Source organism: Bombus affinis, chromosome 9 (assembly GCF_024516045.1).
Source record: "Bombus affinis isolate iyBomAffi1 chromosome 9, iyBomAffi1.2, whole genome shotgun sequence".
Taxonomy (NCBI): domain Eukaryota; kingdom Metazoa; phylum Arthropoda; class Insecta; order Hymenoptera; family Apidae; genus Bombus; species Bombus affinis.
The window spans coordinates 13,111,753-13,137,019 of NC_066352.1; the positions used below are offsets into that span (position 1 = coordinate 13,111,753).

At 36.5% G+C, this 25,267-nt stretch overlaps 2 protein-coding genes across 12 annotated transcripts in view; one reads left to right on the forward strand and one right to left on the reverse strand.

The window, feature by feature from the left end:
* Positions 1–979: 979 nt before the first annotated feature.
* LOC126920688 (leucine-rich repeat-containing protein 58) lies at positions 980–6,304 on the forward strand. Of its 2 annotated transcripts, none has more exons than XM_050731414.1 (5): positions 980–1,249; positions 3,210–3,723; positions 4,156–4,372; positions 4,647–4,836; positions 5,681–6,304. In XM_050731414.1, the coding sequence occupies exons 2-5, from the start codon at positions 3,251–3,253 to the stop codon at positions 5,842–5,844; spliced, it is 1,044 nt and encodes a 347-aa protein (XP_050587371.1). In that variant the 5' UTR covers positions 980–1,249; positions 3,210–3,250; the 3' UTR covers positions 5,845–6,304. The 2 variants fall into 2 exon arrangements, with proteins under 2 accessions (XP_050587371.1, XP_050587372.1); XM_050731415.1 differs by lacking the exon at positions 980–1,249 and adding an exon at positions 2,024–2,247.
* A 71-nt stretch (positions 6,305–6,375) lies between these two features.
* The window catches only part of LOC126920675 (protein kinase shaggy-like), a 66,493-nt gene continuing 47,601 nt past the window's right edge, over positions 6,376–25,267 (reverse strand). For 7 of the 10 annotated variants that reach the window (XM_050731388.1, XM_050731387.1, XM_050731391.1 and 4 more), the window contains 7 exons: positions 22,879–23,069; positions 21,935–22,018; positions 21,170–21,208; positions 19,925–20,035; positions 19,276–19,513; positions 18,156–18,349; positions 6,376–16,192 (listed from right to left, as the gene is read on the reverse strand). In XM_050731388.1, the coding sequence (XP_050587345.1) occupies positions 15,821–16,192; positions 18,156–18,349; positions 19,276–19,513; positions 19,925–20,035; positions 21,170–21,208; positions 21,935–22,018; positions 22,879–23,069 (1,229 nt within the window). In that variant the 3' untranslated portion in view covers positions 6,376–15,820. Of the gene's footprint in view, positions 16,193–18,155; positions 18,350–19,275; positions 19,514–19,924; positions 20,036–21,169; positions 21,209–21,934; positions 22,019–22,878; positions 23,090–25,267 lie in introns of those variants that run through there. The other 3 variants (XM_050731385.1, XM_050731390.1, XM_050731382.1) reach the window with 3 other exon arrangements.

A 25,267-nucleotide genomic window follows, 5' to 3' on the forward strand; every position in this document is an offset into this window, starting at 1 on the left:
TAATTTAGATCTAATCTAATCATAATTTAACTTAAACTTATATTTATCCATTCTTTAAAATCCATTCTTTAAAATAAAATCTCGCTTACTTATAAACTTGATGCTATACGATTTCTTGTATTGATGAATATATGTATTCGTATAGATATATTTATATAGCTTTCAGCAATAAGCCGATAGCAATATTAATTAAAGCTGTTGCCTTCGGGCTTTTAATTAAAGGAATCCTGCAATCGTTTGCTTTCGTGTCAATCATGTTTAATACCCAATAGCCGTCAGTTCCTCCAGCACAATTGTATTTACATTTTCCAAATTTTACTTCAACCTTTGAAATAATGTAGAAATAAAAATTACTATATGTTTAGAAACATTGTTTAAAACATTCTAGAATGTGTAATACGATGACCATATTCTTACCAGTATTGTATAATTGAGAGTAATTTAATTTGAATGTAATAAGTGCAAAATTAACGATAAAAGATTGATTAATTTTCCATTATAAATATTTCAATTTAAATAATTTTTTCAATACCGAATAAATTTTAATAAATAAATTAAATCTATCGATCGACCTTCTGGCAATAAGCATAGATATAAAGAGTTTCTTTGGCAAAAAAATGTTCTTGAAAAAAAGCAATACTACAGTATCAATAATGTTTTGGAAATCTGAATCTCCAATCACGCATTTCAACTCTTAAAAGTATTATCCCTTTCTTTTTGTATGTAATTAAATTCTTACTTTACTTTCTACCGAAATATGTTTTCACAATTAAATAAAATATAGTGGATAACCTGTAATATATTAATTTGTTATAATTTTTTATAATAATAAACGTAAAATCTCTTGTTTTATGAAAAACGAAAATGGTCTAACTCACTGCACTATATATTTATAACATTATGATAAACATTGCTTGGTCCTTAATGAGTTAATAGCTAATAAAAAATTCAAATTTTCTTGAAACGTGTCGTTCACTCGTTACCACGACATCTACCATGCGAATCAACACGCGGTCGGTGATGTCAAGTGCTTCTGCAACAACTTATAAAGAGGACTGATAAAACCAGATATAGTTTAGTCTCGTGCCTGACGCTCACACATCTTAAACCGATCGTAAACCCAGTTTCTCTGTAAACCACGGCCGAGCGTGGCACGGAACTCGGAACAGTGAACGACCGAGACAATCTTGCAACAACGTAGAAGGGAGAAAACTTTCTGACGTTCAACGAAAGACGAAATTGCACCGAGGTAAGAGAATATTATTGAGACAGGGTTATTTCGTGTGATCGGAATACTCGAAACGTTCACGGCTACGCGAACCAGTTGACTTCGCGGTTAATTAATTTTAATCCTACAACTATGCGATGGCTTCGCGAAAATGGCGGAAGTCACGTGAAATCCTTAGGACCAAGATATTCCGAGATACGAACTCGTTTATACACAAAGATCGCTGACAGGTCTATTTTCTCTTTTAAAAGTATGAAAGAGTTTTCGATTAAAATTATCTCAATTTTAATTATCCGATAAGGAAATTACCATCGTCGTTTCATTGACGCAGGAAAATTTTCAAAGTGGACGTTTGGTCTGTTTTAGATCACAAACAGATGAGCGAAATTTTTTAAATCAAAGGCACTGAGCTTTGATTCTCAATTCGTTTCTTACATTGGTACTTTAACGATAGTAGTTCGTAACGTATCGTAGTAACGTAGTAACGATAGATAGTTCGTTTATCAAAACAATCGATGGTCTTTGCCTGAATGATTCTTCGAATAAGAATTTTTCGAACGAAGATGAAAATAAGAAAAGTGCGTTATTAAGACAGTTTTACTTAATGTTTTATATTTTCTAACATCTGATGACGTGCCAGAAGTTAACGGAATTATTGTTCTTACTTGTCATCATTGTATTATAGAAACAAAATATCGCAACGTTTCACGACCTCTCGTCACGGTCTTCGAAATCATGAAGGTTGAAACAGATAAAGAGAGATTCACACGGTTCACGATATGACCCCCTTCGGTGTTTTCTGCTCGTCTTCGATTATGTATTAGTCGTAAAGTAATAGAGTTAGCGTTAACTTCAAACGTGTCAGGACAAGTAATACAACGGAACAAAAGGATTCTGTACAGAGATTCGTCGAAAGAAAAGTAAATAACTTTGAAAGTAAGATGAAAGAGATATTATACGGATTCTGCATGCAACAGTTTTTGAGAAAATCGAGTTCGAAAATTTATTGATCGCTCAAGGTAAGCAAGTACATTATATACAGAAAACAAAACGTTTCCTTCGCAATATTTTTATTTTACGTAGTATCGTATTCCGTATATCGTATTCTTCGTGAAAATACAAAGTCGTTCTGGAAACTTTCCTCCTGAAAGATTTCTAACACTTTCGTAAAAGAAATAACGAGTCACCGTCTCGAAGAAAACGACATTTATCTCTCAAAGAATCAAACTAATTACCGATATATGCATTCGCTTCCCTCGTCACCGTTCTTCAAGTAATGCATCATCGAAATTGCGAAACGCCATTAGTCGATCAAGTAGTTAACGAAACATTAACATCGATATCTCATCTAAAAATATCTGTTTACCATTGGGAACCCGTTAATCACTGGTGTTCAGAGTGAGATATAAATTAACGGTTTATCATTTAAATGTTTTCTATTGATTCGAAGTACGTAACCAAGGGAATATAAACACCGTTTATATGTGTGTGCTTAGGTTTTCTCAATTTTTACCGAGAGTAGTTACGCTTAGATTAACACGCGCAGCAAGATTTATTTCGTATATAAAATGATTTGCATATATAATGTACATATCCGTGTGTATATATATATATATATATATATATATATATATATATATAGGAAAAGTCGTCGTGATTATCATAAACATGTTATATCTTTGTAAATAAGATAAATTAAAAAACGGCGATTGTTTGATGAAGAAATTCTGCAATTCATCTGTTTCTTTGAAAGTTGTTTGAAAATGACGATACAAGAAGTAAAAGAATTAATATTTTTCTCAAAAAGGAAAAAAGAATAGTAGCAGATAGAGCAATGATAAGCAACCTTCGAGATATAAAGAAATTAATCCAGCTATAATTATATTGCAATTATTCTTTTTTTTTTTCTTTTTTCTTTTTTCGAGCGAATGAACAATTTTCTCTAAAAAATTGTTTCACCCTTTCTCTTCTGTTTCCCAAGGTTTTCTACACAGTTGAACGGAAACTCGCGAAACTTCGTTTATGGAGAACTACACGTCGGACTCGAGCGACTCGGATTCCGCCAGCAAGACACTGGATCTGTCCTATTTGATGCTCGACCCTCAATTACTGGACGATCATTTCATCAATGCCAAGAATCCGGAACACGTGGACACCTTGTTACTTCATCAGAATCGGCTGACCAGTATTCCACAGACGATAGTCAGGTTCACGAACTTGAACTCGTTGGACGTATCGAACTGTGGTCTTCATCGGTTGCCCGACTTTTTCGAGGATTGTCCCCTGACCTGTTTGGTAGCCAAGCACAATAACTTGACGAACGATTCCTTACCGAAGAATTTTCAAAATCTGTCGAGGCTCAGAGAACTGAATCTCAGCGGCAACAGGCTAACAGATTTTCCGGAGCAGGTTTTTGACTTGACGGATCTCAAGTACCTGTATTTGGGCGGCAATCAAATCACCGAGATCAGTAAAGATGTTTGGAAGCTGCAAAGGTATTTTTGGGTTCGTTTATTTTATTTCTGATGTTTCAGCCACCACGTACGTTTAATTAAATATTTCGATTTTAAAGCACAGTGGCTCACGAAAGTATTCCAACTTTGGACAGGTTTCAGAAATATGGTAAAAATATAGGAAAATTAGACACACCCGAATCTTTTCGTGATATTTTCGAAATAATGTCATTTTTTCCTTTATTTGACCTCTAAATTGAATGTATCGATCAAATTTTTGATTACTGTTAGTTGACTTTCCAAAAGAAGGGCCATTCTCTCAAAAGGATATTAAACGGTATGGACAATGTTAAAAAATCACAAAATTAGGTATCTTGCAATCATATTCTCAGAAATATGATAGACATACTTATCTAGGTTAATAGTTGTGTTAGTATGGGAATTATATAGAAAGATTAATAATTTTGTTTCAAGATTGCAAGTGTTATCGATGGGAGGCAACAGACTGACAGAAGTACCGTCTACCTTAGGCGAACTGATGTCTCTCCAGGCGTTGGTATTGTGCGATAACATGCTGGAAAGCCTACCTAGTTCCATAGCAAAGTTGACGAACTTGAAATCACTGCTGCTTCACAAAAACAGACTGAGGACACTGCCTACCGAGATCATCACGTTAAAATGTCTGACGGAGGTGGTATAAAATTACTTAAAAAGATTACGTAGTATAAATTAGTCTAGCTCTTCTACAATTACGTTCTAGTTTTTACCTTTGCTATATATATATTCTAAATCTGCCAATATATGTACCACGTTTCGAAAAAGACTGAATACAGAAGATGTGTTAAACATCGACAAAGATGCTTCCCAATATCCACCACTTAAACATTAGTTTATATGAATTTTATTATTTTATTATTATTATTATTTTATTATTCCCCAAATTATTCGTTTATTCGTTTGTCCAGTTATCTTTAAGAGATAATCCGTTGGTAGTAAGATTCGTGTCGGACATGACACACAATCCTCCGTCTTTGCTGGAGTTGGCTGCCAGAGTTATCATGACTAACAACATCCAGTATGACGGGGAGAGTATACCAAGAAACCTGGTGGAGTATCTAAACAGCGGTCATCGTTGCGTCAATTCGAAGTGTAAAGGTCAGTGACTAAGCTTGATTCAAAGTTCAAAGTTCTATCGGCTCTACCACCATCGACATCGATTTTCCTTCTATTACAATCCCTTATAATATCATAGATATACCGTTCTATCGCGCCTTTCCCCACGAGATTGTTTTCACGTTTGCAATTCATGAAACAAGTAAGAAACATCGGCCTGACGATAAGACATCGTGAAGCGTTGCTTGTTAGCAATTTTCATTTGCCCCGTTGTAGTCCGTTAATGCTTTTAACATTAGTAATCTATACTATTGCGTTCAAAATTGTTTCAATTATACAGATAACGCAGTCGTTGTGTTTTTTTATCTTGGTACGTTCTCTGATGATTAAATTTATTTACGCAGCTTGTCAATATCTTAGTTACTTTTGTCTATATAAAAGATTCTGTTGGGACAAAGATTAATCGTTCTAAAGCAATGAATATTAGGACTCGTGATCTTTTCCCTACAGGGAAAAGATTTTTTTATAGGATATGTCAAAATGGATCGACCAATCTATTGCAAAATATATGATTCCATTAAAGAAAAATTGATCTTAATATGTTTTTTACGTTTATATCTACAAAACAATTATTAACATCGAACCATGTAACTGTTATTCGAAACATTTTCCCCGTTTAATGAATAGTTTCAGAAATATTCATAGGGATCGGATTAAATAATTTAGGACACCTTATATATTAATGTATAATTAAGACCTCTCGTGTACTCCTTTTGCAAAACGCTTGTCAGTTATATCTTTTGTGCCAACGAACAAAGATTTTTATAATACAAAGACTTGTTCTTTTCCAAGTGTCTCCATCTATAAAAATATCATTTCTTTCCAGGTGTGTTCTTCAACAACAGAGTGGAACACGTCAAGTTCGTCGATTTCTGTGGCAAATATCGTCTACCTCTGCTACAGTACCTTTGTAGCAGGAAGTGTATAGAATCACGAGACGGAGACGAAGTAGTCAGTGGCGCGATGATAAGGAAGGTTCTTCTGGGCTGATTGATATTACTGGAATTTTGTATTAATATTACCGAAGGCTGTTACGTTTTTCGTTCAGAGAGCGTTAACGACTGAACTATCGCGCTATTCATCGACGAATTCTCTCTCTGTGCTCAAATCAGATCAAACACGAGTATCGGGTTCAAGAGTCGAAGGCTAAGCATAGAGATACGCGAGGAATTACGTTCTGCGATAAATCAAGCGTTTCGATCGGACAAATCTGAAATTGAAAATTACGTTAAAATCGAAAGTTGGAGAAAAGTCGAAGTTCGAGGTCGAATTTTTGTTCGTCGACCAAGCATTCGAATTGACTAAACGACATTGTCGCTAAGAATAAAAAGTCTTTCAAAAATGACGAATTACTTTTATAAAGTCTTATATGTATGAGTCTGCTTACGCGTGCAAATTTGTCATATGCATGGACAAATATTTCGTAAAATAAACATTTCATCGAGATCGATTCGAGCTTAATTCGCTTCATACTTACTGCACCGTCCATCGTGCGGAACCGTCGCGAATGAAACCGCAGTGTCTGTTAACCGTGTTATCGTTTTATTGTTAAATAAACCACAAAATCTACAATAATAATAATCATAGTATCATAGAGTCTCCGTAGGAACGGAGGCGTTCGATCCTCGCTTAAAACACATCCACTGATTTATTTCTACGATTACCGATTATCGACTATTCTCGTGTGTGAACCGTGTAAAACTGAAAACATCCGACAAGTGAACGGTAGCGAAGCGAACGATGTTACTTAATCATCGTGATTCGTCGGTATAGAGTGGTTCAAGATTCATATAGAACATCGTTATCATATCTTTTTTTTCCATTTTCTTCGTCATCTTTTTTAATAACTCGAAGTTAAGTCGGTGACAATTCATCGTGAATAATAGCAATATCGTAATAAGAGTTCGCTAGTGTATTTTTTTTTTTTTTTCATTTTTCTTTCTGTCAGGTTTTTTTTATCATTTTTTCCTTTTGTTCTTTAATATCGCATATAGCGTCGCCGCGATCTGTTTAATTACCTATACATACATATGCATATTCATATATATGCGCTCTGTTATTTTATACATTACATACATGTATATGTATATACATGCTTGGGTTTCGTTCCCCCTCCCCCCTCAAAACTCCCACTCTATTTCTCCATTGAACGAGTATTCTTTTTGCTCACACGCATCAGGCACTCCGTTTTGCTCGCACACAGCCACACGTTCGTTTTTTTTTTCTTTTTTTTTTCATTTTTTTTCTCTTCTCCTCGCCCGCCATGATCCTTCACGGATCGGCAAGTTGTCTTAATTTTTTTAATAACTACGCTACTCCCTTTCTCTTCCGCTTCGTTTTCTTCTCCTCGTTTCCTCGAATCGCTCACGTTAACCACATTTGGTACATTCGCGGATTCTCTTCTTCCTCCATTTCACAAATTATCTATATATATATATATATATGATATATATATATATATATTAACACAATTTTTTTCCTATTATAATCGTGAGTAACGAGTAACCCTCTCGGTATGGCGTTTTACGGCTCATCACTGGTGTGAACGGTGCTGTCGATGATTAATAGTGCGTTATGGACGTTTTTCTTCCTCTTGCTGCTTACTTTACAGAGTATGTATAGTAAAAACGAGATTTCTACAGCTCGCCGAGTCGTTATAGTTTTATTATAGTATCGATGAATGATTGGTTAGTGCTCACGATGGTTGGCCGACTATAGTCGGCAAGCGAATATAAAAGCGTACCGGCTTGCTGACTATAATCGTCGCGCGCAATTCTCGAGATTCAAAGCACGGGAGTATGACTATAGTCAACAACGTCCTAAATATGCGCTTCACCGCTGACTATACTTAACTTGCAGCTTAAGTAAGCGTATAATGGCGGCCGACTATAATCGGCTTACAGTCGAAAAGTATATAAGTACGCAGGGACCGTCGACTATAGCCGACGAGTTAACTTAGATGAAAGACTTTAATTTCGTACTATAATCGTAAGGGTGAACGGTTGCACTCATCGTGCCGGTAACAGATCAGCGACTATAATCGACTTAAGGACTCGAGTCGTACGTGCAAGTCACCGTAGCCGGTACGTGTTCTGTACTTGATACGATAAGGTTACAGTCACCCGAAACAAGCGACCATCGTGGTGACTATAAACGACGGCAGCATAGAATCTTACCCGACGTATAAACCTAGAAGAGCGAACTGTAGTCAATGAGAAGTCTCGCGAGACCTTTGACTACAGTCAACATTCGTCAAAAGCACATCCGCGACTATACTTGGCTCGCAGGCTTAAGTGTACGACTATAGTACATGACCATACCGGAAGGGGTTAAGCACTCATTTCACAGACGACTGTACGATCTCTGATCGACGTCATTGCACGACTATTATCTTTCCGCGCTACGACCGACTGTACGTTTGCACCCGTCCCTCCTCTTCCTCGTCCCACCGTTCTCATCATACTCTCGTCGTTTTCTTCGCGTTTCGTTCTCGTCTTAACACACAGTCTCTACTTTCTATACACCTGTTCGTCGTATTCTTTCGCTAAAATTTCGCCACGTGATCGAATCAAGTACAGGAAGTCTTGATAGAGAGCGATACAGTCGGGGAAGAGAATCGCGTAGGACGATCGCCTACGAGTCTTCCGCATGGAACTCGATTCTGGCGTGAATACCACGCGAGAATAGTTACCCGATCTCATTCGGAAAATCGAATAACGGCCTTTTCCCGAGTATCGTGGAATTCGGCTATCGTTCGATACGATGGGAAAAGGAAGTAAAGGAAAAGAAAAATTTTACAAGAATAACGCGAACGATCCACGCCAAGGAACGTTTTTCTCCGTGGAAGGTGAGAAACTAATGGTCGATTCTTTCCTGGGCAGGTCAGTAAGGTATATAGATTATACATATTTATAGTATATATACTTCTGAAGAGGATGTCCTATGGTTAGATTCCTACAAGCGAGTACTTCAAGCGTATGGATACACGGGAGAAATAAAGGTTTGTACAAAGGGCGATCTCAGAGGGATAATAATCGTGCGAGAACACGTACGTGTTTCGACTATATCCTTGACTATACATACATCGTAGAAATGAGAGATATTATCGTTACGTTACTACTTATATTGCCACTGCTTCTTTTTTTTTTTTTTTTCTTTCTATTCGCGAAAAATATCTCCCTATCTCTCGGAATCGCTGTCCCTAACTGGGAGAATAGTAGCAGTGTCTTTAAATATCGATCGACTGCGATGGTTTTTACTCTCCTCGACTCTTTCCTTCTCGATTCGTCGCTTCTTACCTTTAATGGAGGTAAAACGCGTGGAAGTGGTACGGACAGAATCGCCAGTGTGGTGCAAAAGTAAAAAGCTTATAAAAATTCGATCGTGTGTGTGTCGTAAGGTCCGTCTTTAAAATTTTCCACTAAAAAGTCTCGAAGACTCGGCTTCGTCGGTTCACCTTTTCCTCTCGATCGTCGTTAAAAAAGCTTTATGCTAACTCTCGATCGATACCGTTGAGTCTCGAACGAGCCCGATAATAGCTTGGATTTTTCAGTTAGGTCACTTTTCCTTAGTGAAATTAAATTTTAATTTATCGTGTTCAAACCTAATTGTTTCGTAATATCGAACCGAATATCTTTACCACGGTATAAAATTCGTTTGTTAACCAAAACGTCCGAGACCTTGTTCGATGAAAATACAAAGTTAGAGAGAAGAAGCTCATCGATCAACGACGCAGTTTATCCACAGAGAGTTCATTTATATTTCGTATTTTACGCAATAAATGTCATAGAATAGAAATTAAGATAAAGTGCTTTATGATCGAGCCACTCGATCCAAGCTATTATTGGTCACCTATATCCCAATCGTATCAATTGAGAGTTAAACGACGTAAAATAGGGACTCAATTTCATCCTTATGTACATGCACGACTGTTCGTAATCGAGATCGGAAAAGGGATGCGTGCTGATTAAAGTCTTAACTATTTTAGTTCTACTACTACGAATCAGGAGTACGGATAGTGACTCGTTGTCACGCGACTACGCGAGTACGTTTCGAAGATGGACCAGAGAAAGTGGAACGTCTAGAACAGTTGTCATTTAGAATGAAGTACAAGCTCGGATCTTGCGATAGACTATTTTCTTGTTAGGGCGTGATAGGTACAACTTAGTCGTCTCTTCGAAGATATTACAGAACCGACCAAATATCGGAATTTGGATTTTGGAATCGCGTAAATTAGTTGATCAGCCTCTTAAATTAGTCGCATGTATCGGAAATCATACGAAAACATGCTTACTAATAAAAAATACTCGTAAATAGGTTCGATGAAATGTTCGAACGATGGTGCCACGTTTATCAATGAAATTGTTAATAATCGGAAATTGTATCGTACGGCTGTTTGCCATTTTAATTCTATTTGTAATTATTTGTAACGAAAGAAGATGTTACACGATAAACGTAAGAGACACGTTAGAAAATGAGATTAGTTTCTCAGGATTACAAAGAGTACTGATAACATTGAGCCTATAACACGTGAAGTTTAATACGAAATTTTTATTGCGTCGTTCGTTTAAACTTTACATTCGTGTAGAAACGAAATTACTCGTAAAAAAAGAATACAATTTTTTTTTTTTTTTTTTTTTTTTTTTCGTTTACGATCCACTCGAACCAATCGAAAACGGAAGCAAATATAATTCGTTTATTTATTGACGAATTTCGTATTAAATGAATCACCATTATAATTTAAAAACATACTTGTCCTTAAAAATATCGTGATAATATATATATATATATATATACACACATATATATATATGTATATATATATACGCTCCGCAGCGAAATGAATTTACAGATACAGAGTTTCTTGCCCTCGTTTTGCTATTAAATCGATTACTCACCACCGTCGTAGTTCGTACGATACGAAGAACTAAAACGAAACGGTACGAAATCGGAAATGATCGTAACTAGACTGCAACTTTTATGCAAGCTTGTTTCCTTTCTCGTGGACACGATTAAAAGAATAAAACTTAAATAGAGATTCGTTTTACCCATTAAAAATTACAACGAGTTTACTACTTTGAATGCCTTCTATATTTCGGTACATTGTATGCATTCTATGCATCTCTTTGTATCTTTAAAACTCTGTAGGAATGCATAAAAATCCGCAGTCTAATCGTAACAATAAACTACAATTCATCGCAATTCAAGCGTTTGCTGTTCATCAAGCGTACAATATCGGACATATACAGTGCTTAACTACGCTACTTTAGCCACGATCATTCAAAACGTGCAATTCGAATAGAATTCTCGATTTCATTTTTTTGCTTCTCGTGAATAATACGAACGATTAATGGTCCATCTTGGAATTTCCGTGGAATCAGCGGAAAGATAGTAGTAGCTTTTTTTTTGCAAATAGAAGTAGCTACCGGAGCATCAGGGGATAGCCCGTGACAATAATGACAATCTCTAATTCCATGTTCGAAGCTCAGTGGTTCTCAAAGGATGTTTCTAATTCTTCGTACATGATCAGATAACCATTTCTGTTCCACAGAGACACTCGATAAGGATATCATATATTTATGATATTTATGATTCGTCCAAAGCATCGAATCGAACGCAAAATATTTGATTCGTGGCTTTAATTAACGACAGAAAGCCATCGCTAAATCTCGCTCGATCGGTACAGCAGCGATTAAATATACGTATACCTCTTGCGAGTTAACTTCTTTTTTTTTTCTCTTTCTCTCTCGCTCCCTTTTTCTCACGTATATACATATGCACACCACACACGCATACATATATGCATATATATACATATTAAATTACTTTATTAATTTGTTTTCTTTACACAATTATTACAATTTATTTACTAGGTGATTCGAAACGGTGCGACATGATGATAGTAATAAGACAAAGAAAAGAACAAAAAACTGGTGGTCTCTGTAGTGGTAACGGTGATGAAAATGTCAGGCAAACGACGAATATAGTTGTTCTCGAAGAGTCAATTAATCATTTTTTTTCCCTCTTTCTCTCCGTCTAAATCGTGTTTCCCTCCATGTCACTCTCATTTACTCCCATCTCTTTCACACTCTCACGCGCATCTTCCATTCAGCTCCTCTTTCTCTCTTTACAACAATGCAGCAATATCGTTAACTGCTATCGTTAAAAATTAATCTACATATTTATATAGATGTACACACATATACGTAATAGAATCGTATGCACGTATTATATGTATATACCTATACGTATGTATATGTATATTATATACACACACATATATGTAAGTATTTATATATATAGACTTTCAGTATTTTACATGGGCTCTTCCCTCACCTGATGATTTTTCTACATGTTGCAAATGTCTGTGTAATGTATGTTTGCGTGTATGTTTGTAATGGAATAACGCGAGAGTCTCTCGAAAGAAGCAAAAACAAATACGTGGCAAAATAAGAAAATGTCGGTATCCATCCACTAGTAATTGCACGGAATACAAATTTAATTCACCTAATTTATCGTGGATTTCATCCCTTTAATCATATATGATTCTCATATCATGATAATCATATGTTCCTTCATCTCAGACTACGAATTGTCTTTCTGCCTTCTCTAAACAGTGACGAAATAATGTTCGAAGCACGAAAAATCGTACAATACGAGAAAGACTGGATTAGAACTAAATCGATGAATTTCTTTATTAATCGAATAATCACGACAATTAACCAACAATTTATACCTCAGGTTGTCCATGAATTTTTCACATTCGTCTTTTTTACTTTTGTTTCCTCTTTATCTATTTTATTTCGTTCTACTTTTCACAGTTAGATTCACGACCATTGTTCAGTTTCTTGTCGGTCAGGAAGATCAAAATTAATAATCTCCGTTCGAACCTGTTCGGTCGATAATTCTTCCTCTTGTTTTTACGCACGGATATCACGTCTCCTTTTTTTCAAGATGTCGGTCGACAAGGAGAACGAAGATACATCAAGCCAGCTGCTGCCTGAACATATAAATAATTTAAATCTACAATAATTACATATTTCTTCTTTTCAATCATATATGAAAACTATATCGCATGCTTATGTAATCTGTTCGAGCTCCTTTGAGGTGTCCTCGACAGCTATATAGCTTGCCTAATGTTTCTTTCAAGGGATCCGTTATCTCACGACGGGAAAATGATGACTCAATTATTAAGCAAACGCAGAACTAATGGCGCCTATGCAATCTCCAATGTACGCTTGGAGTTTTTGGTGATCAAAGGTAGAGGTTCATAAACTTTGAAAGAAACGAATCGTTATATAATTATTTAAATAATACATTGTATAATCTTAAACAAAAAACGAAGAGGCGACCATTATGTTAGCATATACTTAATACGTATGGATTTATGTGCGAGTAAGCGCTGGAAAGATACCACCATTATTAAAAGTGCCACGATCGACACATATCTGAACATCCTGTTTTTTTCTTCTTCAACGCAAAAACGACAAATTATCCTTCAGTCGTCAGAACGCAAAAACTCGTCTTCGTAACTTTCATGATCGTGTATCAAAAATCTCATGTATTTTCCTCCGTTTTCGCGTGTTTAGACTAGAGGAAAAACGAAATCGATAAATTCACCTAACTGTTCAGCTAGTAACGAAGGAAACCGTCCGTGTTAATTATTTAAAAACGTAATCTACATCATATCAACGTTCATTAAAACTCTGACATAAATGTCCTAGCATTTCTCTTTCTCTCCCATTCTCACTCGCTTGCTGTCCCTTTCACTCTCCCACTCATACTTCCTCCCACGTTCTCACTCTTCTACCATTCTATTTTTTTTTTCTTTCTTTTTAGTTTTCCCTGTTCTTTTAATCAACGTTCGTCTTTTCCCTCTCTCTAAAAGGAAAAAGAAAAGAAAAAAAGAAAGGAACTAAATGATCGTTCGGTATGGACTTTCATCGGCAGCCTCTCTTTTGTGATTTCTTGCGGCGCGATATGATATGTAGAAACGTGCAAAATAGCGGCTAGGTCACGCGCGACATGCCCGGAAGGGTTCAGGGGTTCTTTTCTTTCGTTTTGTTACCGTTCCGCAGAATTGAAATTCATCACGCAAAATGCACAAATTTCCTTCGTACACCTCTTCTTTCGTCTTACAATTCTCCAAGACTACCATAGACGAGACAGCGATCTAGATATTAAAAAAGGTTCAACAATCTCGATCGAAGCGATTCAGAGGCCTCGTACGACTGCGCTTTCTCTCTCGCCGGCATGCAAAGTATGCATGGTGATGCGCGCGAAAGGATAACTTCATAATTTGCTTACAAATCTTGTTCTTACTTTTTTATCGTCTGTCGTTCACACGCTGATACAGGAAAAAGAAGAGGACATTCGAAATTTGTCGAAAATCTAAAGCACTTCAGGCGTAAGAAAAAAACAACTTGTTGTGATCATTTAAAAAGAAAATCGCTCTCTGATGCGCAGAGCTTTGTCGCGTGTGGTGAAAAATATCGCTCGGTGAAGCCGAGGGTTCGGTAAGACCAACGACAGAAATATATAATGATAATCGCACGACGATTAAATCCGTAACAAATAGTGTACTCGAGTTAATTCATTCATTAGATAGAGGATCGTATTCCGACATATTTTTCTCCTTTTTTTTTTCTGCTAATTGTGCTGGTATACGCAGCATGTCTCACGTCGCGGAAATTCGTCTTACGATAGACAGAGATTGTGCACGCAAATTACTAACGTGTGTGTTTATGTGTATGTGTTTGATGTTCAATCGTGACATTCTCCGCATGAAAATTTCCCCATCAGTTGCGACAACATCGATCGGCGTTTGAATCTTGAACACAATAAGAATATTATCTATGTAACATGCGTGTTCTTTAATACAATATAATAATAAGTATTGCATTCGTCATTTCCCTTTTTCCACTTCGTTGTTACGCATTCAAGAGGAAACGTCCGAGTCTCGGTTCCTACCCATACTGTTCTTCGCGAAAGCTGAGAATCTAGCGATCTCTTTCTCCTTGAATCACTAACATTTGTCGAAGCCCGTGTCAAAAGGCAGGTGGCTCTTGTATCTCTTTAATAATCGCGATGATCGTGTATCTGTTTGGTGTGTGTGTGTGTGTGTGTGCGTGTGCGAGTGTGTGTGTGTGTGTGTGTGTGTGTGTGTGTGTGTGTTGTCGAATAATGAGATGACGACGAGGCAAGCAACGTAACGCGCTACTAGACATAGTGTATCATAGATTACACATTGTTTGGTTTTTCTTCAACTAGAAAAAGTTCGCGTTCGTTATTATCTTTCTTTTTTTTTTTTTGTTGTTTTGTTTCTTTCTTTCTTTGTTTATAGCAATTATCAATTAAAAGAGGTTACGAGCCAGTTTCTATAACATATATATACATTGAATTGAATTGTTTGTTATGCTGTTTTTGGCAATAAGGTGGCAATCAAGCGTTCGCACACGCCACTCAGAATTCGAGGTGTCCTCAGGCGAAATCGTTATAAAGAGGGGAACTATTCATCTTCTTTATTTAATAATCCTATAATATTTCGTCGTTCGTGTTTCAAGCGAACAAAGCTTAAAATACCACACTGGTATCGCCATTTGCATAGAGTTCAAAAAAATGTACAATTGGGGATTCTTTGTGTTATGTGTATGTTATATCGTCTATGGACATCCTCCTCAGAAGAATATCGATCTTCCTTCTATTCTTTTTTTTTTCGTCCTTGCTATACCATACTTGAATTTTTTTCTTTTTTCGTTTCTTTTAAGGCTAGTTTCTAACACGCGAATTCTTGGCTTTTCCTTTCTTTTTCACTCTCGCTTCCTCTCTTTCTATCGTTATATCTCTCTCTTTTTCTCCTTCTCTCATCCTCTCTTTCCCTTTCTCCCTCGCCCCTCTCTCTTTCTCACTCTCTCGCCGTGCTTTCTATCGTTTGTTGTTTAATTAAACGTTAAAAATAGAAAGCAGCTTAAGCCATGTTCGACTGGCCGGGGTCTGTGTTCTTTGAAGAGGACAGCGTGTTGGTGTTCACGTTATTATCACTAGAGTTACCGCTACTCCCCGCAACCGGTTCCGACTGGCCTCCAGGGTTTTCCGAAGTCTGCATGTACTTCGGTTTTAGGATAGAGTTTAGCGACGGTTGAATTCGTAACTCGTACTCTGTAAAGTTAAACAAAGGGGGAAGCTCTCGCCCATTTGGTAATCGCGTCCCCTGCTCCCGAAGTTCGTCGAAAAACGGATGAGCGCACGCTTCCAACGGTGTGATCCGGCCGGATGGCGTGTACTCCAAAAGTCCAGCGACCAACTCCATCGCTTCCGGAGGCGTACGTGCCCTGAACACCTGTAATCATCGTCGTCATTAGTTTCAATCTGTCCTGGTAAAATTTTCGTGGTTAATCAGTGGCTAACAAGGAGAAATCTCGAGATGATCTTGTTTCTCGATGTTAATTTCTGTTACTGCACGAAGGTTCGTTAACAAAAGAAAAAATTATTCCTCGGGACTTGCCCACTTTTTATAGTAGCGAGGATTTTACAGTAGAGGCAAGAAATTTTGTTCGTCTGTTCAGAGTTAAGTAGTCTCAATATACTCACATATTAGATTATGCATGTTCATGCAAATGTATATTTTTATAAGAGATTTATAGCGAAAAAGTGGATGATCAGGAAGTAGCCTTGACTTAAAAAAAACTTTTCACCTCCACCATAAGAAATCGCATAGCAGCACAAACTGAATGAAATCCTATACCACAAAGCAATAAAAAACGGCAGCAATACGTTCCGCTTACAAGTTCGTTTGAAGTTTCGTATCTGATCGGTGTATATTAGGTGTATTACAATCGGTATTAGTAGTGATGAACTGCTTCGGTTTTGGTATTTGTTCGCGTATAAAAGTTTATCCACCCGAGGAGCTGACCGTTCGGGAGACGAAGTCAGATTCGTTCGATGTTCACCGCTTTTATCTGTTCTCTAATAAAATGTGTTTACTCCAGGAGAATATCATTCGTACAGAGGAAGATCGTTCGATACATAAAATTAACGATCCATAAAAATCGTATCAATAAGATATTCGGCAGGCACAAAAGCAGTGCGTGAAAGTGAAAGAGATGATAAATTTAGATCTTACAAACAGTAAGTCGGTTTCGCAGACAATCTGTTGTCGCTCTTTACAATGTACAAGAGAGAAAAGAAAAGAGATGAAACGAAAAGAAAAGAAAAAAAAAAGAAAAGAATAATTGCATACCATTTTCAAGTCAGTGAAAAGTATTTTTGTTCACCACCAGAACATTAGAGTAAGTGATACACCGAGATTTTGAACAGATCTGTTTCTATTTAAAAAGTTAGTAACACGGATGATGATGATGATGATGATGATGATGGTGATGATGATTATGAGATAGAAAAATGGATATTACACATGAGTTCGAGAAAAGATGCACGTCGAGCGATTTGTGATGCGAAGAATCGAAATGAAGGTGGTTTTTTTCGATCGTCGAGGCTCGTCGTCCTCCGTTCGACACAGCGGTAACTGAGCATCGTATCCAGCTTATTTCTTACCGTTTCAGATGCTGAAAATGTTGGTTATACTGGTTAGTAATATCACGGGCTAGAGAGAAAAAAAAGGAATATTTGCCAGCCAGTAAATGATAAAGACACATTGCTTTTTGAACAGGGGACCACTTACTCTAATCTTTTGGTGCTCCGTGGAACACTTTAGTCCACTCATTCGTTGAAGCATAAACTGTAACCACGAGTAACCATGTGTTGATGAATGTGATTAGAGCCGATTTGTTAGTTAGAAGGAACAAGACTGCGGAACAAGGCCTTACCCTTCAACGATTCCATCGCTATTCTTTACAATTTTTTTCACACAATGTGGTCACAAAAGGCTTATTAATCCAATAATGTTTCCCTTACAAAGGGATCATGCGAAGAGTGTGCACTGATTTAAATATTATATTTTTCTCTTTTTCTACGCTATGGACATTAAATATTTCAATTTTAAATGAAATATCTTTACTCCTCCGAGATATAATTTCTAACGAAAATGAAATTTGGCAAATTACCGAATATCTATGCAAACGATGTTGTTTCTCGGCAGACCAACTATTCTTATAAATTCTCTAAATCATTGAAATCAGAGCACACCAGATCATCTGTTTCCCCCGTTAGTCACGAAACCGCCAAACATGTACGCAGTACGCAGTTACGAAATTAGACGAGCTACACGAAAAGCCGTCTCGACAGTCTAACGTGTAGCGCACAAAGAGCGCATAATACAACGAGTAGATCGGATGATAGGCTACCTTTTGCCATGGGTGCGCCTTAATCTGTGGAAATTTGAACTCGGTATAGTTGGGATTCATCTCACGTATCTGGTCGCGTGTAGGTGTGCCTAGCACCTTGATGATCTCGACCAGTTGATCTACGCCACTATCTCCGGGAAATATCGGTTGGCCGAGCAACAATTCTGCTACCACACAGCCTGCGCTCCACACATCTGTAAACACGATAAAACTTTTTAATCGAACATAGAAACGAAAGAAAAAAATAAATCTTTCTATTTTCTGTCCCTCCTTTTTCCTGTATTTCATATTTTATATTTATTTTATATATAATTCGTTTCGTGCCATATTTCTTTCTAGTTTATCATATTCGTATAAGTAAAATGCCTTGACGCATTGCCAGCCAATCTTTCAATCTTTAACGTAATAAATAGACTGCGGATGTTTATGCAAATTCATACTTTCATAAGCATGACTAAAAAAACGGAACTTAAATAGAACCGCAAATACTGTTACGGGGTCGATTCTGTTCCTCTTGCATGATTCTTTGTCCATGCTACGTGCATTCTATATACATTCTATACAATTCTACAGATACAATGTATTTAGATCTGTACGAGTCGAGGCTACGGAAACGACTGGCTGCTGTCCTTTCTATTTAATCAATATTCCGGATATAGGTAAAGTCGTCTTCTTGATTTTCTGTTGCGATACGCAATGCCTTTAACGTTTCACGCTGCGGCTGTCGGATAGTTTTGACGTTCCACATTGTGACTTTCAAACTTTCAAATATCCAGAATTCTATTATAGCAATCCGCTTTACTTTGGATATTTTGCGCGCTTCTACATCATATCGTGTATAGCCTACGTTTTTACACGCTCCAATATTTTTCAAATTTGGAATGATTTTCGCGCGTATCGAACAAGTAAGAGATTTTATAAAAATTTATTAAAATACCTTCGAGTGCGTAGTTTAAGCTGATAAAATTCGAACGTTCAAAGAAGGTTGAAGAACCTTTCATTTGCAATTAACCAAACTGGTATTCTGCTAGGGACATGAAACAGTCTACGGTACACCGTTCAATGAATTAACCAGAATTGAACGATATTAACAATAAAAATAATACATAAGTAATCGTACCAATCTTCGTGGTATAATCGATAGCACCAAAGATTAATTCGGGTGCGCGATAATAACGACTACAGATGTAAGACACATTAGGCTCTCCTTTGACCAGATGTTTAGCAGAGCCAAAATCACAGAGTTTCAAGACACCGGATTCTGGGTCCAGGAGTAGATTCTGTGGCTTGATGTCCCTGTGACAGATCCCCAGCGAGTGGATGTATGCCAGAGAGCGGAACAGTTGATACATATATAACTGGAAATATATTACAAAAAATGATATTAGAATGTTATGCACGAAATTAAAAATGTTCTGATCATAGCGACTGGTGAATCGAATACGAGGAAAGCTTTAGTTAGTCTACGGTTTAATTGCGTCTATCAATAATTATGGATAATTATTGTGTGTCATATGATTATATGTAAGATCGAGTAATTTTGCAATCTATGACACGTCGTTGTGTAGAATGAAACGAGTTCGTATTGTATGTATGAGTTGGTGTATTGCGGTTGATTGAAATAATGATATTTTTGAATTAAAGATGTCTTGGTTATTTATTTTTTAATGAATTGACAATTACGCTGTATTCTATTTGAAATTATTACGTCATGTATAGAACCTCTTGCGGTAGTAGTTCAACGATTATTATTGTAATTTTCAGCTTACCTTAATGAAATTTATCGGTATGGTTTGCTTGCTTTTGTTATAATGCCGAGCGACTTTATACACAGTTTCAGGTATGTATTCCAACACTAGGTTCAGATAAACCTCGTCCTTCTAAAAGAAATCCGCAAAGTCTTCTGTTAGTACGAATCTACATCATCGACATACGAAGGTGTACCGTTTCAAAGGCACACGCGACTCGACAGTAAATTCTTTCGCGCGGCTTAGTTGCTTGTTTCATCATAGAAATCGATCAGCATGAATTTTACATGACGATTTACGCGAAGTGCCTTTGAACCGTGCACACGCAACTCCAGAAGATTATTTTCTATAACTAGTCAAGCTGCGTTAGCTACTACAGCTTGAATCAAAAATATAGTCACTCAAGGATACACTCCACTACTCAAAGTTAAGAAAAAAACAAGAACAACGATTATAAAGTACCGTGCGAAAGTTTTAGGCCACTCATCGAACAACAATTTTTCGTATTCTTTATTTCTCGATGTCGTTTTAGATTTGTCCTTGCTTCTTCGAGCAGATCTTTAATTCAAGAATTATCGATAATTTGTTTAAAAAGATAATAACAGTATTTCACCGTTTCTTAGATCTAGTTAGTTAGTCGAATAATTTTTCAACAATAATTGAAATTTATTTTGTGCTATTCGATATTTTGTTTTCGATATTTCAAATAAATCACATTTTTCATTTCCTCCATTCTGATCGATAGCTCGCCTTAAATCTATCTAAACACGCGTTTTATAACATCTAGACAATAACTGAACGCAATTTTCTAATTTCCTAATATTCCTCCTCTGTCTCTAAATATTGTCTAAAAATATGATTGATAAATGTAACGATAAATAAAGCTGGCTATCGTCATAGATGGCCTAAAACATTTGCATCGTACCGTATCTCTAGATAAAATCAGTCTATTTAGAAAAAATAAAATTCCAGAAATAATTGACACTGTGCAACACACGTGGAACCAAACTATGATTCGTAGGGGTGAGGGTAGAGTTTCCAATATGATTGGTGATGGGGCTGGCGGCCTTGAGCAACGAGGTTCTTTGACTCAGACTATAGACTTCGTATTTAGTGTTCTACGATGTTCGCGGCTGACACATAACAACAAAAACGTGTTATCGTTTTTTTGTCGTTAATCTGTCTACGTGTAAGCGGAACTGCCTAAATTCTCTCAAAAAAAGGACCTCTCCGTCAAAACTACTGGGTACTCTCTTGTTCACTTACGTCCACATGAAAAACTGGATTAGTTGCGTTTAAGATGTTCTACAAAATAACACAACAACGTCGCATGCATTAAACTAACAATGAATACTTGGCGTTTTGTATCATTGTGTATCATTCGAGAGAAATCAGAAGTATCGCTCTACTGCATTTAATTCCAAAAGTATTCGAACAGTAGCAAACTGATCAATTAAAAAAAATTAATTAAATTCGTTTGTTTGTTTTTTTTTCAAAATGTTCGACAAAATTATATGTAATTATTAAAGCAAACGATATTTTAATGTAACGTTTAAGAAATTTTGAAGAGGATAAAAACTCTCGTTTAGCTTCGAGCATGAATTTGGTAACGTAGGATTGAGCGAATTTTAAAACTGCTTTCCTGTAAAAAAAAAAAAAAAAAAAAAAAAAGGAAAAAAGATACAAAATACGACATCATATTCTTCCTTTGTACTCCTCAATTCTTTCGTAATTAACTCAGATATATCATTGTACGATTAAATTTTGTTACTATCCAAATACTTTTAGGGAATATCTGTATATCGTGAGTATAATTGAAGAAAAAGAAGAAAAAAAAAGAGAGAGAGAGAAAGAATCAAGGGTAAATAATTTGCGTGACGCAAGAAACGTTCGAATAAAAAAAATTGCGTGAAAAGAAAAATCCACTTTCTTATGGAGTAGATCGTACGTCCAACAATAATTGCTTCAACGTTCAAAATTTCAATCGAGTGTACGGAATTATCGTTAAAAAGAATCTTAATAAATAGTTACCTTATCGCCACTGGAGTAGAAGAAGTATTTCAGTTTTACAATGTTGCAGTGCTCGAGACGCCGCATGATTTGTAACTCCCTGTTCTATAAATAAAAGGAAGGGAAAATCTGATTAATTCACGTAGTTCCTCGTTCGTGTTTACTTCGTCGCGACGACGGTGTTTCTCTTATCTTCGATTAGAATCGTTGTTAAGCACGTTTGTTGTTACATTCCCGAGATTTAATACGGAGATTGAGGTCGTGGATTATCGTTTCTCAAACACTGCAATCTCGCAAAACATAAATCTAATTTTATCGATGCGTAAATACGACGATATTATTCGGTCGTTTCGGATCGGACGAATTAAACAATTCCATCGAGCAACGATAATTTATCTTTACTCGTACAATTTCCTTCCTTTCAGTTTTATCTCTACGACCATCGAGCAAAGGTAAAAACTATAGAAAGATACAGCAGAATTTGTAAACGTATTCCAGGATTAAAAAATGAGAATTTACTTTTAAGTATAGGCTTGTGTTCGCAGACCCTCTGTTTCCGAATCGGAGCTACCTCGAATCCACGAATTACTATAATACGCGTTGGCAAATGATCTCTAGCTTTCATAGAGCCTATATATTTCCAACAGGCAGAAAAAGAATCTGTTCGTTCTATCCAGACCTTCGCCCGTTCCCTCCACTATAATTTCTGCTAATTTCTTACTATAGAAAAATACAAATTGGTCAATCCGATCGTTAAATCCAGGTACGAACGACGGCTAGTTTCGATCGATCGAATTTCAATTTCAAGTTGAACGTTATTTTGTAATTGCAAGTCGTAGTCAGGAACGTCAGAGGATCTGCGAATTTGTTTTTTATTAATTCAGCGGTTAATACGCGTTTAGTTTTTGTCGTATCGGTGAAATTATTAAGAAATTATTTATCGTAGAATTTCATGTTTCTCTTACCTTAAATCGTTTGTCTTGGAGAACTTTTTTGATGGCCACCAGTTCTTCCGTGTCACATAGTTTCGCTAGGTATACAACGCCGAAGCTGCCGTTGCCGATTACTTTAGTGTCTGTATAGGAGATCTCTTGGGGACGATCTGGACCCGCACCAGGTGTAGCCACCACAGTTGTAACTTTGTTGCCATCTCTATCTGCATTATACATCACACCGCCCATAGAAACAATCGAAAACCAGCATGGTAAAGTACAAGTAGAAAGTAAGAAGGTATAGTAACGATTTAGAGTCGTATAAGAAAAAAGAAAAATAAAGGAAAGATGAAATAGTAAATTGATTCTACGAAGCAATGGACTCATGCTCGATGCTATAGTTTTTGAAGGTTCTGTTATTCGAAGAATTTTATGAAACAGTTATGATTGCTTAACACGTTGACTGCTACGTAAGTTCACGTGAGACTGCTCGTACCAGGAAATTAATCGAATGATTTAAACTCTGTAAACAATTGTATCCGAGGAGATTTTCAATATTTTGAACTGCGCGATGGTAACGTTACGAAGTATTAAATGCGTTATAAAATGGTCGAAGAATTTTATTTTTTAATAAATGTATGTCGCGTATCTGCGTTCAAAAGTATGAGAATCAACGATGAATTTCTAATAAAATAAATGATCCATTATGGAACGACAATTATTTCATGAAATTCATATTCCATTCGTTCATATTCAACTTTGATTACGTGAGTTTAGGAAAAGTATTTTTTCAACAGAATCTCGCTATATTTTTTCAACATATTTTCGAAAGCTAAACTGCGTGTCACGTGGGAGTGAATAATAAGCAAAATTCACGGTCAATGAACTTTAAATAGAAGTCAACGTGTTGATACTTAGAAGACTAGATGCATTGGGTTGGCGACTAAGTGATTGCGGATTTTGTCGATACCACCCAATGGCAAAATCTAATACGTGTAGCTAGAAGATCGAAGAAAATTTATAGAAGGATGAAGTAGATCAGGAATTGAAAAGTTATGATTTATTATTAAGTTACAGTTCGACTATAATTTAAGCACGAAATAGAAATATTTCAATCACAGCAATAACGATTAATGTGAACTGTGAATTCGTCGGAATCTTATCAATTGAAATCATCGTCATTTTGTTTCATTGCTCTTATTTCCGAGTCGATCACCGTAAACAATGTAAAATCCTACTTAAAAAAGAAACTCTAGAATCCTGTTCCGCTATTCCCATTGTATCGATTTTCGATGCATAGTTTTCGAACCGAACAACATCCTGCGCGGCCTCAAACTTGAAAACGATTTCGGGGAGCATCAACACCGGGTCAGACACGAAAGAATGTACAACACAACATCGAAGGAGTCTCAGCACACAGTCGAAATAGCCGCGTCGTCGTGAAAATAGCGCGACGATCCGAAATAGCGCGATCGTCCATTCGGTTTTATTGCGGAAAAGTCAGCATCGAAAACGACCGTTCCCTGTTCGAAGACGAAACAATCTTGCCGAGAATTTTCGCGCTTTAACCTCGTCGTTAACCATTCGTTACGTTTGTAACGCCCAACCATAGAGCTGTATCGTTCGACGAATAAGAATCGAAGCAATGTTCGTTGAAAACAAACAGAGTCGTTGCATACAGTAAAAAGAAAACAAAAAAGCCTTGAGCTGAAATCCAAAATATTTACTATCTACTTGGACGATAAACGATAAAAAGCATCCGACGATGAATCTGGAGATGTCGAGATTATTAAAAATTTACTGTACTATTTTTCGTACAGTTTGAACGTAATAATAAAAGATTTGAAAGTCTGCATAAAACACAACGTTATAAAGGCAACGTTAAATTTGCAATAAAATCGGAGGATATAGCACTATGGTATGATCGAATTCCTCTTGTTGTTCTTTTTATCCATCCATTTGTTTCACCAAAAGAAGACTATGTAACCTTGAGATCTTGAGAAATATTGCAAGATCTTCGATAGAAAGGAGGTTATCGTAACAGATGTTAGTTCATAAGATGGTAAAAAAAAAGGCTATTAAAAGAAGCGTAGTGTTTTGTAACTCGAAGGAAGTTCGCGGCCAGTTAACGAAGAAATAAGAACAGAGATCAGTGAAATCGCTGCTTCCTCTTGCTTTATATCCATCAAGGTCGTACAATCATCTAGAATTAGAGGGGAGATTTATGAAAATTAGTGTTTACCATAGAAATTCTCTAGCGTTCTTACCGCGAGATTTCCCTCTATATTTCTATACCGGTGGGAAAATCTGCAAGCTATCGTCGTCGATAAAAAACACCGTGTTTATTCCTGTACATTTTTTAAAGAAGAATTCTACCGACGAATTGCGCAAAAATATTTATAGTCAAAAAAGAATGGCTACA

Coding starts and splice junctions, on each gene's coding strand:
- LOC126920688 (XM_050731414.1), top strand. CDS start 3,251: ATGGAGAACTACACGTCGGACTCGAGCGACTCGGATTCCGCCAGCAAG. Junction 3,724..4,155: donor GATGTTTGGAAGCTGCAAAG/GTATTTTTGGGT, acceptor TTTTGTTTCAAG/ATTGCAAGTGTTATCGATGG. Junction 4,837..5,680: donor CGTCAATTCGAAGTGTAAAG/GTCAGTGACTAA, acceptor ATTTCTTTCCAG/GTGTGTTCTTCAACAACAGA.